This window comes from Pituophis catenifer, unplaced genomic scaffold, assembly GCF_029215685.1.
Source record: "Pituophis catenifer annectens isolate HBS135680 unplaced genomic scaffold, rPitCat1.0.hap2 SCAF_1, whole genome shotgun sequence".
Lineage (NCBI taxonomy): Eukaryota > Metazoa > Chordata > Lepidosauria > Squamata > Colubridae > Pituophis > Pituophis catenifer.
This window is the reverse complement of record NW_027256881.1, coordinates 53,438,731-53,455,124: the sequence shown is the minus strand read 5'-3', so window position 1 is coordinate 53,455,124 and position 16,394 is coordinate 53,438,731. Positions and strand designations below refer to the sequence as shown.

At 37.4% G+C, this 16,394-nt stretch overlaps 1 protein-coding gene across 1 annotated transcript in view; it reads right to left on the bottom strand.

Moving 5' to 3' along the window:
• Positions 1 to 16,394, bottom strand: part of GALNT14 (polypeptide N-acetylgalactosaminyltransferase 14) — a 306,437-nt gene that overhangs the window by 97,243 nt on the left and 192,800 nt on the right. Inside the window, exon 3 of the mRNA XM_070932429.1 lies at positions 9,759 to 9,857. Within this exon, the coding sequence (XP_070788530.1) occupies positions 9,759 to 9,857 (99 nt within the window). The remainder of the gene's footprint in view (positions 1 to 9,758; positions 9,858 to 16,394) is intronic.

Below are 16,394 nucleotides of genomic sequence, written 5' to 3'. Positions count from 1 at the left end.
AGCATATTTACCAAGAGAGAAAGACAGAGAATACACCCACACACCCAAAAACCTGAAAACTCTCACTTGAAAAGGTTGGCTTTGCTCATATGGATGATACAGCCTCATCCATTTTGCATTACTGTGCTGCCAAATGTAGCCTTCAGCACTTTCTAAACATGTTAAACATGGTCTCTTGCAGTGGTGGGTTCTAAATTTTTTTACTACCGGTGTGGCTTATTTTGTGGGTGTAGCTTGATGGTCATGTGACAATTATTTAGGATTTAGCAGAGGTACTGGTTTACCAGGCTTTTAACTGCTTGCAGAACTATATCGATCTACCCATTTATTTTTGCAGGCACCGGTCTACTCATGTATTTTTGCAGGCACTGGTCTACCCATTTATTTTTGCAGGCACTGGTCTACTCATGTATTTTTGCAGGCACTGGTCTACCCATTTATTTTTGCAGGCACCGGTCTACTCATGTATTTTTGCAGGCACTGGTCTACTCATTTATTTTTGTAGGCACCAGTCTACCCATTTATTTTTGCAGGCACCGGTCTACTCCTTTGTTTTCTTTTAACACTGATCAGCTGTAGGGCGGCCCTTTGAACCCCCGCGGCAAGAGTTTAAACAGTTTTTTCCCCTCTAGCCATCAGCTGGGACTCAGGAAGCAGCAATAGATTGGGTGTGGGGCCAAATAAAAGGTAAGAATAACATGGGGGTGGGGTTGGGGCGGGGGGGCAGAACCAGTTCAGTGACATCATATTCGTCACTGCTACCGGCTCAGCGGAACCAGGAGAAACCGGGAGGAACCCACCACTGGTCTCTGGTCATTAAACTTTGCCCATCTCTATCTAAGTCATCAGCTCAAAATAAAATATGACCTTATACCTTTTTAATTCTTCAAAAGCCTAGAGAATTCAAAGGGCTATGGAGACAAAAACTGGCGTCTTAAAATCCAACATCCTATCTCAGTCAAGGGACTGAAACTGTTTAATATGTGAATGAAGGGCACATCCAACCACTTCCAGTTCTTATCCCAGTTCAAGCATAAAGAAAAATCTGCTTAAGTGGCATATTGCCATTTCCAGTTTAGCAACTGCAGAATGATTTGGACAGATTTACTTTTGTACACATTGGCAGAACCAAATGGAACTAGTACTGTGTGACAAGAGATGAAGCAAGTAAAAGTTGTGAAGTCATGTTTCACACTGATGATGAGGGCTTCAGAAATTCATATGGCTACAGAAAGAAAGTATGTTGTAATTATGATTATACTAGAGATGCATATCTTTTTTAAAAAAATGAATTGAACCACTTCCACATGACCTGCCTCTGCAGACTTCTGAGGAGTTGGTGGCAGGACAGGGTGCCAGACATAGAAGTCCTCTCCAGAGCAGGCCTGCCATCAGTTCACACCTTGATGATTAAAGCCCAGACACGCTGACCAGGCCAGGTTGCAAGGATGCCAGACCACCACAACCCCAAACAGCTCCTCTATGGTGAATTGTCTCATAGAAAGCGATTGCATGGGAGACAAAGGAAGCGATACAAAGACGCGCCAAAAGCCTGTCTCAAGTCCCTGGATATTGACACCACCTCCTGGGAAACCCTGGCACAAGATTGATTGACATGGCGCACATTCATCCACCAAGGCTGCCAGACATTTGAAGACAGAAGGACAACCATAGCACAAGAGAAGCGAGCACTCCACAAAATCAGGGCTGCAAATGCTGCAATAGTGGTGCCCACATGTCTGCCTGACATGTGGCAGAATGTTTCGTGCCCGTATAGGCCTGATCAGCCACCTGTGAACACACCGTGGACAGCCCACAACTCTTCAAAAACGATGGACGAACTTATCATCTTTCAAGCTATGCTATGTTGTTCCCCTTAAGATTTTTTAAAAATAAATATTGATATAGGCATTTACTTAAAAGCACCTTTTAATCTTATGTACTTGCTTTGTGTTTTATATCTGTTATATTTTTAAACTTATTTTAATGGAAATTTTATTGTATTATTATTATTGTATTTTTGCCCAGATCTGTTATTTTATTTTTTTTATATTTTTTTTATATTATTTTCTTCATTTTACATCACAGTTCCAAACTTTGCAACAGCAATATACTGGTATATACCCAGATCTGTTAAAAGAGAAGGTAGCATATAAATTTCCTAAATATACAGACATACACACCAATTCTGACATACAGAAAAATAAAATAGCAATCCAATGCACATGTAGTGAGGTTAATTTCAGTGTAGCAATGCAAAATATACTGTATTTCTGAATGAAATTGCTTTCTCAAAAACTTTATCCGATATTCTACTTCTTCTTTCTCTCCTTCAGCTCTTGCATTCTTTCTGAAGCCTGTTTCTCATTTCTCTTTACATATTTGTAGGTAATTTTCCTTCCTTCTTTCCTTCCTTCCTTTCCTTTTTTCATAATCAACAAATCTTCTCTTTAATTAAATTTTACAAATCTCTGGAGTCATTCTTTCCTCTGGGTTGATAGAAATGAAACCCATGTGATTAATGCAGTTCTGTGTTTCTTTGGAGACTTCTAAACGACTGAAAATCTCAAAACTGCCGTAATATTAACCAATATTATTCTATTTTTATTAGAAATTGGGCAGAAAACGAGACTAGAAATTGATCTATGTTTTCCAGAGCACATCAAAAGAACCAAAAGCCAGCATCTTGATTCCAGGCTGTGCTGCCTCTTTATTTAATAGCTAGCTATATAGATCATAACAAGCCAAAAAGTAACAAAACTCATTATGGATTGGTATCATGTCTGAACTCAACCACTGTCTCCTGTGAATCCCATTTGCTTTTCATCATTATTCAGAAGTCTTGCATTAAATATTCCTTTTTTCTTATCATTGCCAAAAGCAACATACTTAAAAATATAATTTTCCTTCAATATCCTTGGGCATAACTATATATTTAAAATAACTTTAAGTTGACTAATATCAAGCAGATCAATGGCCTACCTTGTTTAAAATTGACTTCTCTAGAATTCCGCAACCTTTCTCAGTCTTCCGTATCATCACACTTTTTCACATCCAATTGCTGAAGTATCAACCCATCCAACATAATCCCAGTGGTGTGATTTTGCAAAATCTTGTGTAAGGCTATCACATTTCTGTGAATTTCCAGTTAGATCTTATAATATTTCAACTTAAAATTATCTTCAGGGAAGTCTGAGAAGCACAACCCATGATCTAATTATTGGCAGCAATTTTTCTCACTTTTCTGGTATCATTCTCTCCCAGATTTATGTCTTACTGTGTTAACTATATATCTGTATCTATATCTCTTCTATGTCTATCTACATCTACATCTCATATATATCTATTTGAGATAAAACTATAATTTAGTACAAGTAGTCCTTGACTTATGACCACAATTAAGCCCAACATTTCTATTGTTAAGTAAGGCATTTGTTAAGTGAGTTTTGCCCCATTTTACGACTTTTCTTACCACAGTTGCTAAGTGAATCACTGCAGTTAATAATTCAGTAACTGGGTTGTTAAGTGAACCTGGCTTCCCCATTGATTTTGCTTGTTAGAGGTCACAAAAGTTGATCACATGACCTCGGGACACAGCAACAGTCATAAGTATAAACCAGTTGTCAAGCATCTGAATTTTGATCACATAATCATGGGGATGCTTGCACAGATCATAACTATGAAAAATGGTCATAAGTCACATTTTTCAGTGCCATTGTAACTTTGAACGGTCACTAAACGAACTTTTGTAAGTTGAGGACTACCTGTATCACCATTCAGAGCAATTCCAGCTTCTAGCTGCATTTCCAAAACTTTTCATCCAAATACTACCCATAATAAATGCTGGAATTAGAGACTTTTAAGAAAGACACATACATTAACCAATATCATCTGGAAAGCTATTAATATTTTATCATTTGTAGAAATTGTACCTTTCCTAAATGGAAATTGTTAATACCAGCGCCCTTCAGTGAATTTCCGTTTACCCAAGAGTCCTTCCTTCTTGTGTAACTGAAATCCAATTTAATGATGCAGATCCCAAAATGGCCAGACAATACTTTGATATGTATCTTTTGGCTGTATTTTTTTGTTCTCAGTATGGAAAATTAAGTTATACAATTCAAAATGAGCTAAAAAGTGCAGATTTATTAATTTATTTTTGTTTGATATTTTGGTGCCTTTTACTCAATGTTTACTCCTGGAGGTTGCCTGGACTATTCCTTGCCGTTGTCTTGGCAAGATTTTCAGAAGTGTTTTACCACAGTCTTCTTCCTAGAAGTGAGAAAGAGTGACCCAGCTGGCTTTGTGCCTAAGATGGAACTAAAATCGCAATCTCCCAGTTTTAACTACTACATTAACTAGCACTCAAATGTATTTATATAAGATTCTTATATATCATTACTGAGTCCAAAAGAACTATATGAGCTAGATGAAATTATTCTACCTGTTTCAACAATGTACACATATATTTATAATTTCCTGCCTTGCTGAAACATAGATATCATTCAAATTCTGCCAGCACGACAGCTATTCTTTAAGAATATAGTAACCTAGCTTTACACATTTGAACCTGTATGGTTATGAGACTGAGACAACACTGATGTCTGGATGATGATGATGATGATGATGATGATGATGATGATGATGATGATGACGACGACGGATTTTTAATGATCTCTGGTGGAATCAGATGGGAGTGATGTTTCCACCTTGGTTCTTCTTTACCATCTTAACAGTTTTCAATTGTGGTATCCTTCTGGACTGGCTCTAGAAGCTTGGTATAGGCAACACAGTACTGTGATGGTTCTTCTCCATCCTTTGGGCTCAGTTCCACTTGAAGTTGTTAAGGAAGGAGAAGTCCAACCCTGCACTGTAAGGTCCTTCGGTTTTCAGTGCTTTCTCCTCCCCTGTTTAGCAGCTACATAAAGCCTCTGGGCAAGGCCCACTAATAATTTGGCATGAGGTACCAAACTACAACTCCATCCCAGGTTGCCTAATGGCCCCAGTGCCTGGTAGCTGTGGGGGCCTCTAAATGGGGTACAACAAGCTTTAGCTTAATCCCAGCAAGACCTGGGATTTTTGGACCTGCTAGGACTTTTCATTTCATTTCATTTTTGTTCTGAGTGAGATGGCACTGGACAGTGCTGACGGGCAATCTGGGTGGCTTCCTGGACTCATAGCTCCTGCTTGAGGAGTAAATAGCATCCATGGTTAGGTAGGCTTTTTGCACAGCTTGGATTATATATCAGTTATGTGCATTCCTGGACTAAGAGGCTGTATTCATGATCGCTCATGCCTTAGTGACCTCCAGATACTGCAATGAGCTCTATATGGGCCTGCCCTTGAAGAACATTCAGAAGGTTCAGCTACTGCAGAATGCAATAGCACAGACAGCAGGGCTTGAACCTTTAAGCCCTTATGGCTTGGGGCTAGACTACTGATAGGATTGTCTCTCCCCAGTTGTTCTATCTATCCCATCCATTCTGCAGGAGAGGCATGCTTTGGGTCCCACCAGCTAAGGAGTGCCAGCTGACAGGGCCCAGGAGGAAAGCCTTTTCTGTCAGGGCACCTTTCCTATGGAATGTCATTCCTCCAGAAATTGTATTGGACTTTGGTAAGGCCCTGAGGACATGACTCTTTCCCTGAGCATGGGACCGAGCCTGTTGATTGGCTATGTTGAATGTTGGAATGTGGCTTTTTTATCTTTTTCCAGCTGCTATGGATTTTGCATTTTTGTATATATTTTAATTGTTTTTAACACTGTAAACCACCCAGAGTCATGTTTGCAAGAGGCCCCTATATACACTGACTAAACAAAGAAACAAACTTTCTGCACAAGCTGTTCATTATAGTGCTAGGTTCCATTCAATGATGCCATGCAGAGATATATTCAAAGCACAGAAAAAAATTATATATGGATTTCGATACCTGAATATCCTTTCCCATCTTTACCAGTGCAAAACAGCTTGTAATTTTCACATTTGGAGTCTTCAGAATGAATCATTGGTGAACAGTCTGCTTTTCAGCAATTAATTGCTTGAGAAAGTGGTGGGATTGCTTTGAATAATGAATGAGCTTGGTAATTGCATGATCTGCTCACAAAAGACTTGCCAATAAAAAAGGGTGGGAAAGAGAACTAAACAATAATAAAGGAATCACCGATCATATTAATTTCTCTAATTTCCTTCCCCCAACAAAAGCAGAATCTAAGTGTGTGACCTTCCAAGTGTGCAAACCAAAAGCCATCAGGCATCTGAAATATTTAACAAGGCAAAAAGCTGTAATAGTCAGCACACTTTTTATGTAGTTCATGTACAATACTTTGAGATATGATGACAAAATTTGGTTGCAATACAGCACAGTTTTGGCAGCACTATTTGGCCTGTTTTTCAGGATTCAGATTAGTTTTTAGAAAGAATGAAGCTGAAAGAGCAGAAAACAGGGGTTTCTACTGTATGGTAGAGAGGTTCATGAAGTTAGTACAGCCCATCAAGTCCCAAGTCCCTCAAGAGAAGGGCAAAGTATCTATTAACTCAGAAAGCTGGGAAGGAAAAAAATAAGATTGAAAATCTAGGGTTCCTGATCTAGAGCAGGACCTATATATGCTTTCTATGTAATATGGCAGGCAGTTAGGTTCTTCTTGTCTATAAAAAAGGAGTATTTTTTGGTATCCCGAGCCTTCTACCAAGTCAGTCTATTCCTGAATAAAGTGATAAATACCTGGAAAGCTGAGCTTTACAACTGTGATTGTGCGAAGCTTATTAAATTTAAGGGTGGGAATAAGAGTGGATTTTCTCTACAAGTGGATTATCATAAAAAAAAAATCTTTATTTTTCAAGATTTCAAGATTCTGTTACCATAATCTTATGATAAAGATGGGAGTCATGGTTTTGGTTTCTTGACTGGATTACCTCAAAGGACTGATATCAATCTGCAAATTTGGAAGTCCATCTTCCCTCCATTACTTTTATTTTCTAGACTACTAGGGAAGGTCCTTTCTGAGGTACCTTCCATATTTCCATTCCTTCTGTGGGGTGAGATATCTTTTGTCTGACCATAGTCTAGACTGTGGCTCTTCTTCTTGTCTTCCTAGGTTATTCTCATAGTCCATAGATGGTAGAACCATCTACCATCTACCTTCTAGGAAGGCTGTGCATAATGGTTTTCTGGTCTTCAAGATAGTTGTTAGATCCAAGATGGCTCAGAAAAACATGAAAATGTAAAAGATGCAGCATATTAACTAAACTATACCAATACTGATTGGTACTGTTCTTACAATTAGCATAGCATCAATGCAAGTGCTATGGATGTGACTAAGGCTGGTAAAGCTGTTAACCCTTTGTCATACTACTAAGTCTTAGGTGAAAGTCTTAACTGACCAAGCATGAGCAATATCTATGGATCTACATTATTACCAGCATGGTATATGGAAGATTTAGCATGTATAAGAAGTAAAAGAAAAAACAGCATGACATAATGAATGAAATATGCTCTGTCTATAAAACTAGGAGAAAGAGAAAGGATGCAAATGATTAGAATGCAAATGATTCAATCTTGTGCAGTGGAATATTAATGTATGCAGAGAAGTGCAATCATAGGTTCATTTATGATAAAAGGATAAAGTATATGTCAATAAGTACAGACTGGTGAAATCAAAGTTGTTGCAGATGTGTATAAAAGTACAAATCTATAAATTGGTGAAAGTTACATGTTAATGCTCCAATGATTAGAGAGAATAGGAAGAACTAAGTGGTTTTAGGCAACTGAATAACATTCTGCATTAATTTGATCCAGGACAGGGCTGTCACATTCGCATCGTCACATTGTCATCATGTGACGTATCGTGACTTTTCTCCCCTTTGCTAAAATGGGGGTGGGCGTGGCCAGTGCGTGACACATTCGTCCTGCAGGCAGCAAGTTTGACACTCCTGATCCAGGAAGTAAAATTATCGTATTGTATTGTAACAAATAGATGGATGGGAACCAGACAAGAAAGTATTAAAAAAAAATGATTAGGCCATTTAGAGAGCCAAGGATGAATGACTATTATGACTGGTAAGCATCTGTTTAAAAAAGGGTTTGTTCTGAACATATAGCTTTAAGCGTTACTGTTCATATGTGCATACAGAAAAACAATCAATAGAAATATAAAAATATATTAATTCCCGCCAAAAATAAATAGAGGTGGATATAAGAATGTAGAAGCAGAGGAACAGAAGAGATATTCAGAGTAAAGGAGGGGAAATTCAGTGCTACAAAGTGTGTGAAATTATGACAATGGTAAACATTAAAAAAGATACTTAGTGGAAAAAAATAAGGAAAAGCACTCATAAATAGTGTGAAAAATAACATGGCTGGAGGTGCAGAGATTGTTAGTGGAAAATATTAAAATATAAAATATGGATGTGGTGTGTTTATGAAATAGCTCTGCAAGTAGTTTAATGTGTATGTGACGACTATATCATGTTTGATCATTGGAAGAAGCCACAGTCATTCTGTTAGAAAATGGAAAGAGTAGGAAGAATGATTGGAAAAACTACAGAGGAACTACTCTGTTAAGTGATTGGAGGGTGGTCTGGTAGAATACTGATCAAAAGGGGGCAACGATGACAAGTAAAATTTGTGGCAGCCTTATGCCAGGCAGGAATATGAAGAAGAGATTTTTGCTTATCATTGAAAAACGTATAAATACGAGGAAGAAAAATGATTGTACATTTACTGATTTACAGGAAGCACATGGCAGGCTTGAAATAAGGAATAAATGTATAAGTAATGTTTGTGATGAAGCTAGAGATAGGTTAGTTGGGACATGAATAGATATGCATTTTTGTATGCAGATAATGCTCTGCTGTTGGTTGAGAACCTGATTGATTTGCAGTGAATATTTGATTGCATGATGCAATAAAGAGCATTTGAAAATTAATGTGTCAAAGTCCAAAATACTTGTGTTTGACAGACAAGATGGAGTGAATGATTGCAAGTTATACATAAATGATGAAAAATTAGAGCACACAGATTGATCTGTGTATCTTGGTAGAATGTTCATGAAAGATGAGAAAAGGGATGGAGGAATTTTAAGATGGGCAAATGTTGGTGGAAGGAGAGAGGGTAGTATGAAGCCTACTGAGAGGAATGAATGTTTGTCAAAGAAGCAAAATAGTTGTGGCTTTCCTCCACTTCATTATATATGGAAGTGAGTTTCAGGCTACATAATCAAAAGCAACTTGAATGCAATGGGAATGGAGTACTTAAGAAATAAAACAAGAAGTGACAGGGTTAAGAATAAACAACCACTGAAATAATGTGGCTGAAGTACAGAAGTGAACAACCAATTCCAAACAAGCACGTTGAAATAAAAAACTTAAAGAATAAAAGGTTGTGAATGAAGTAATGTACAGATGTGGTAGAAACTATGAATGGTTTGCTAGGATAGAAAATTGAAGAGATGATTAATGAATGAAATTCATTCATTGTAGTTAAGCTGGTTTTAGCTATATTTTGTTTTCTTTTTCTAAACTCATATGATTAATTCCTTAAAATGTCTTGCTCCTTTTCTACATCTGTTTACTCCTTAAGTGTACAGCCTCATGGCTATGTGTGCATGCTTATTTGGTGGTACCTTTATGTCCATAACAGCTGATTTGGCCTTTTTTATTAAAGATAATTTCAATTATTTTTTAATGGTAACATTTATAAAATAGTTGATATCTTGGATACTATTCACCTCTCCCCTTTAGTGCTATATGAATAAATCTTACCTTCTTATCGTCCTCAACAATGTAGACCGAGCTTCATTATGGAAGGTGATAATGATGCTGGTTGGTGGCAGATCTGTACGATAGTGTAATGTAGTGCACCTGAATGAAAAAATAAAAAAGTATTTTTAATCTATTTTTAATCTAGTAAATTCCTTTCTTAACAGAAAATAGTGTAGTTGAACAGAGAACTGACAATAATGTTGCTATATTATATTTTGGAAAAACCTGAGGTGATAATAAAATTATTTTGAGACTTCAGACCTGAGTTGCTGTTGTTGTTTCTTGGGTGAGAAAATGGTAAAAATATCATTAAGACAGACCTCAATCAGATCTAATTTGATAAAAATATGGACCTTTGTGTGGCAATGGATCCAAAACAGATTCAAACTGGCAACCTGAACATAAAACCCTCCTGATCAAATTAAACACCATAAAGCCAGACAAACACTTTCATCACATCTAGATTTAGATTCATTTCATTGGCCCACAATCTATTATAGCGGCTGAGCATTAGGCAGAATACAGAGTGACTCAGATAGATTAGATAAAAGGCACACAGAGGTCATAGGAACATCATCCACATGTCACTTCTATTTATGTCTGGGGATGATATCCCAGCAATTTCATATGGAACAGAGATGGGCACTCTGCAAGTCCCAAGTCCTCTTCTTTGTAGCCCTTGAAGTACCCTCTGATGCATATTTGCTGAACCTGAAAATGGCTGTATCACAATTCTTTAAAAAGGAAAAATCCTAACTCCCTGAAACAAAGCCCCAAAATGAACATGCAGCATGTAATTGTATTCATACTGTGGCACTCAGCATCCTCCAAATTTTTAAGTGCAGTCCTTGCCTATTCCTGATGTAGAAGTTAAATGGCATGAGAGATAGATTGACTTCTCTCTAGACAGCAATTTCCTATCACCACATCCTGAAGTTAACTATTCAAACTGAAGCACGGTTAGTCTAATATAGCATCTCTCTGATTCTAAGTGTATAGCCTATTCAGAAGAATGGATAATGAGTTTTGTAAGAGAAAAGGGCCACTAAAATGATTCAAAGACTGGAACATCTCTTCCACACACAAAATCTACTGTACTTCAACATTTTAGCTTAGAGTACAGCTATAAAAGGAGAGACACAATGGCATAATGCAAAATCACGCACATGATGAAAATGAGGACAGATAAGTTTTTTCATCTCTCATAGTGTCAGAATCCTGTGTCATCCTAAGTGTGAGGATATTTAGAAACAATTTTTTTTTTAATGCAAGACATAAGCTATAAATATTCTGCCATTAGATGCAGGATATGTAGGCCATAATGATAGCCACAAATTTGGAGAGACATTAAAGGAAATCAGAAATACGCCTGGAATATTCAGCTATCAGTGGCTTCTAGTGGCTTCTAGCCTTGATGCAGGTATACCAATTCCTGAATCACAGGTAGCATATCTTAACTACCAATTGTTGGGAAGCAACAGGGTAGGAACAGGCATATCTCTGAGCTTATCCAATGTACTGACTGGATCAATGTTCTAGATCAGGGCTGTCAAATTCACGTCGTCATGGCGTCATCACGTGATGTATCGCAACTTTTTTCCCTTCACTAAACTGGGCATGGGCATGGCCAGCGCATGACACATCTGGCCCATGGCCCACAAATTTGACAGCCCTGTTCTAGCTGGATCTGTGGATGTATCCAACAAGGCTATTGGATTCTGCTTTCTCTATCTGCCCATCCATTCCATCCATTGTTTTTCAGATTTTTAAAATCCTCCCTTTATTATGATTCAAGAGGGTCAACATACTTAATACTTTTTCCTCCAGATATTTCTCCCACAACAACCACCATGTGAGGGTTTTCTTTTTAAAAAATGCCATGAGCTCATCATACAATTTTGCTATATTTCTTTTGTTCCTCTTTTTAAACAAGCTAGTCAGACAAACATTATTTCAAGTTCTTGAAAAATCATGATTTATTTTATTATTGATTATAACAATCCATCTTATATGATTCTAAAGCATCTAGTTTGCTACTTCTGTATTAATAGGGATATCTGAGCTGCTATAAATTCAGGGGAAAAAATATTCCAAAATAGGTCTTTATATATTTTTTTTTTAATTTGATTTATATGCCGCCCTTCTCCGGAGACTCAGGGCGGCTTACAATGTGCTCAGCAATAGCCTTCATACTTTTGTATATTTTTATACAAAGTCAGCTTATTGCCCCCACAAACTGGGTCCTCATTTAACCTACCTTAGAAAGGATGGAAGGCTGAGTCAACCTTGAGCCTTGGAGAGATTCGAACCAGCAGTAAATTGCAGGCAGCTGTGTTAATAACAGGGTGCTTTAAACCACTGTAGTACCAAGGCTCTTGATCATCTTGCATTTATTTTTTTTTTAAAAGCACATCTTAAGTAGCCTTATTGATACTACTTCACTATTAATAACCATAGCTTGTGATTCAGGGTTCATCCATATATCCTGTACAGCTGAACACAAACAACACCCCATTAACTGTTTGTTATGGACATGAATATTTAATGTTGTCCTTAAACTACTCCCAGCTCACTGGGAAGAAAGTCTCTCCCTGCAATTTTTTGCTCCACTGCAAATACAGTGTTTTGTTTTGTTTTATTTTTCAATTCTGCCAAGACAAGCTATGTTGAGCAGGAAACAGGGGTAAATCAGTCCAAGGTAAGTTTAGCAAAGCAACCAGATTCTCCTGTCAAGCTGCTGGCATGTGGGCAGCACTTCATCACAGCACTGATAGTTCTGCTGGCATCTCTACATGGACACCTTTGCTATGGAGCCAGAAGAAGCCATTAAGATGAAGCTACCTTTAGTCTCTTCTGCTGTCACTCATGGACAACTTTCCCAACTGAATGTCCCTTCCATTTGACTCTCCTTCCTAGTGGGAAAGGAAGTCAAGTTCACTCTATAGGAACAACTTGTCTTTTGGTGCAGTGACTACTGGTACAGAAAGACCTAGTTACTCTCTTTCTCTCCCCCTACTTTCAGCTTCTACTCTCTAAAGTACACTTTGTGGACTTCAACTCTTGGCATTGAAGTCCACAAGTCTTAAAGTTGCCAAGGTTGGAGACTCCTGCTCTAAGTTGTGTCTGCAGCAGAAGCAGCAGAGGAAGAAAAGCAGGGGAGAATGGCTCCTTTGCTGTTAGTTTGGTTCTAGATTGTTATCCAACCTGGTGGCAGAAGAGCCATGGCACCAAAAGAATCATTCCTCACCCTGCCTCTCCTATCTCTAACTTCTGGTAGTAACTTTGTTGCTGAGGCAGATTAGACTTTGGAAGTCAGCATTTCCTTCAGCTGGCATGTGGAAGACAGAGCAGAATTATCTTCTGTACAATAAGAAACAATGAGCTTGATTTACAAAGATACAGATTTTGGTTGGACAACTGGATAATTTTTTAATAATCAGATCTGTTTGGATATCTTTGGGAGGCAGTAAACTCTTTTGACTTGAGGTGTTTAAGCAGATGGATAGCCATCTGTCAGGAATGCTGTATAGCAGATTACTGCAAAGGACAATACTGGTCCCTTCTAATCTTTATATTTTATAATTATAAGTAAAATAGAAAAAAGTAACTTTTAAAAAGCCAGATTTGCATAGAATTGTGTATTCTGAGGAATACAATGAATATGTAAGAAATTAACAGATACTGCTGCATTTACGGTCTCACACACTTAAATTCATAACTTGTGCCCCTTTCCACAGAACTATCAGGTCATTCTGGACCAGATCGAGCAAGACAATTGTCTCACAATCTTCTGTCATTTCTATTCTGTTCAATAGGCTTTGATGTGTTTCTTTTCAATAACCCTCTGACAAGAAAACCTTATTGTGAAATTTATTTATTTATTCCTCCCAGTTAGCAGGATGAAGAATAAGACACCACGCTCATCATGATTTTCTAAATGTACAAACTGGATTTTCCTGCCTTCTTCTCATAATAATATGCTTAGCTCTGTAATGTCCCCTTCAAAAGATAAAAAGAAATTCATGAGTTTTTAAATTTCAAAATGATTCCACTTTACAGTTTTAAATACTAATTGGTTCCCTTTTTAAAAAGAGTATTCATCCTTTTTTCTTTTGACATGCTTTTTCAGCGCTTTTCTTTTGCACCAATGTTCCCCAAATCAGATGCCATGAATAGTTAGAACTGGCTGTGTCTGCCTTCACTTTCTCCTGTCTGAGAGACAAAGATGTAGGCTTCATGTAACATAACTAGAGAAAGAAAAAAAGGAAAGAAAATGAACCACTGGTAGTTTTATCTCCAAGATATATCAGAAGACTTTTTAAATGTGGTCTAGTCAGAAATAATACTACGGGAGATTGCAGAGAAGCTTAGAAGAAGCATATTAAACCGCTGTAGATTATGTGTAGTTTACACACTATTAAACCTGAGGCTAATTTTTAGCAACCAGCTTGAATATTTCAGTAGCCACCAAATATTGAGTAGTTAAAAAATATGAAAATCTCTGTGAAATCCTCAGAATTGTTATCCTTGGAATTCATGGAAGTAAGCAGCATTGGATTCAGTCCCTTTCAACCCTAGAAAGGGAAGATCACAGTCCTGGTCAATATTCATGATTACATAATCTGTCTGTTTAGCAGAGACAGGTTTAATATTTTTCTTCACCAACTTTGAGACAAAACCTACTGCAACAACTTGAAATCATTTCAGAGGATTTTTGCAGAGGGCAAGGTCAACAGCAAAACTCAAGATTAGTTCTTATATACTGAATATATATGCATTCTTCTTTGTGGCTACTTTTATATCTCAAAATAATCGAAGACTGAACTGCTGCTGAAGAAAAATCATGTACTTTGAAATACTGTCCCTCTCTTCTTTTTAAATGACATATTTTAAGGGGATACTAACTGCCTAGGCAGAGACAGCTGAGATAGAACTTACCAAAAAGAAAAAAAGTCATTTTTGAGTGCGGATTTGTATGTGTCAGCTTTACCAAAGGACAGGAAACTCAGCCAGACAAACTAATTCTATTTTATTGTAAAGCTATATTAACAAAATCTTGCAAGCCTGAAAGTACAAATCTCCTGCCATCTCCTTGCAAGGCAGTCCTTGAGTTACGACTGTAATTGAGCCCAGAATTATGGTCAGACCTTGTGGCTGCTAAGTCGGTAATTACATGACCAACCCAATATTATAACACTATTTTGTGGTGGTCCTCAAACAAATCACCATGGTCATTAAACAAATCTGTAGTCGTTAAGCAAATCCTTTGTCCGCAATGGCCATTGTTGGCTGAAACTGGAAGTAAATGCCCGTTTCAAAAAAATATATATTATAAATCACAATCATGTGACCACAGGATACTGCAAATTGCTGTAAATACAGGCTGGTTGCTGAATGCCCAAAAATGTGATCATGTGACTATGGGAACTCTGAATTTTAGTCCTAAGTATCTTCCCATCATAATTTTGAACAGCTGCTAAGTGATCAGATGTAAATTGAGGAGAGTCCCTTCTGAGCTTCTTGCTCTATCCACTATGCAGCTCTGGGGTGTGCTGCCTCTTATCTGACCATTTCCTAAGTCCTTCCCAGACACTGTTACAGCCTGAAAGGGAGAGATGTGCTCATAGAGCCTCTTAGAGACACCAAAGCAACACTTTAGAAAATAAGGAAAAGCTATGGGATAAGTCAACAAAAAGAGATAACAAGTGGGGGGGGGAAGACTATTATTTGATAAAACAATCCATAGTTTAATATTATGTCTGAAGTCAGTATATCAAGCTTGAATGAATACTGACATTTGAATTTGAATGTTTCTTATAAAGAAATACCTCCAGAATTGAAGGTACTCAATTTATCAATTGAAATAGGTATCCCTATTGAAGTGAAACAGGTATCCCTGTTATTATATTAAGACTCACTTTATTGCTAATTCATATTTTAGTTAATTTTGCCCTGTTTGTATAGATTTAACTCTATTTCTAACCGCCTTGAAACCAAATACTGTTTTATATATTTCTCAAGCCAAATATCCCTAAGACCCCTCCTGCATCAAACTGTATGTTAATTCAGCCTAGAAATCAGTCTCCCAGAATACCCAGCAAAATGCAGTTCACAAAATGCTCCAACGTGCCATGATAGCAAAAGCTATTATTTCTAATTCATTCCCATCAGACAGATGACATACTGTCTCTGACAACAGATATTCCACTTTTGTATTCCTAGTATTATTAGCCACTGACAGAGCTGCCTGATATAACTTTTAAAACAGTCTTTGTGTTAACTGCTATCACTGTTTTTTTTTGTGCCCATAAATTCTGAATTTTCACATTGTATTTCAGAAAGATAGACTAGTCCCTATTGCCCATAAATTTGCCTACATTTAGGTCTAAATAAACTTGCTACCTTAGTTTATGTCTTGGAAATTCTATTTCTGTCCACATCTGGGGATATATTTGGCATCCCAACTGTTATCCTCAAGCCTCTTTATGGGGAACATGCAAAGCCAAGGCTAGCAAGTGCAATTATTGCTTAATAAATTAATATTTACTTAAAATCATTGTTCCTATCTCTGTACATTTATTTCTTCCATCTTTTACTGTGGCCTGAGTATTTTCTAGGCTCCCCCGCCACCGCCTC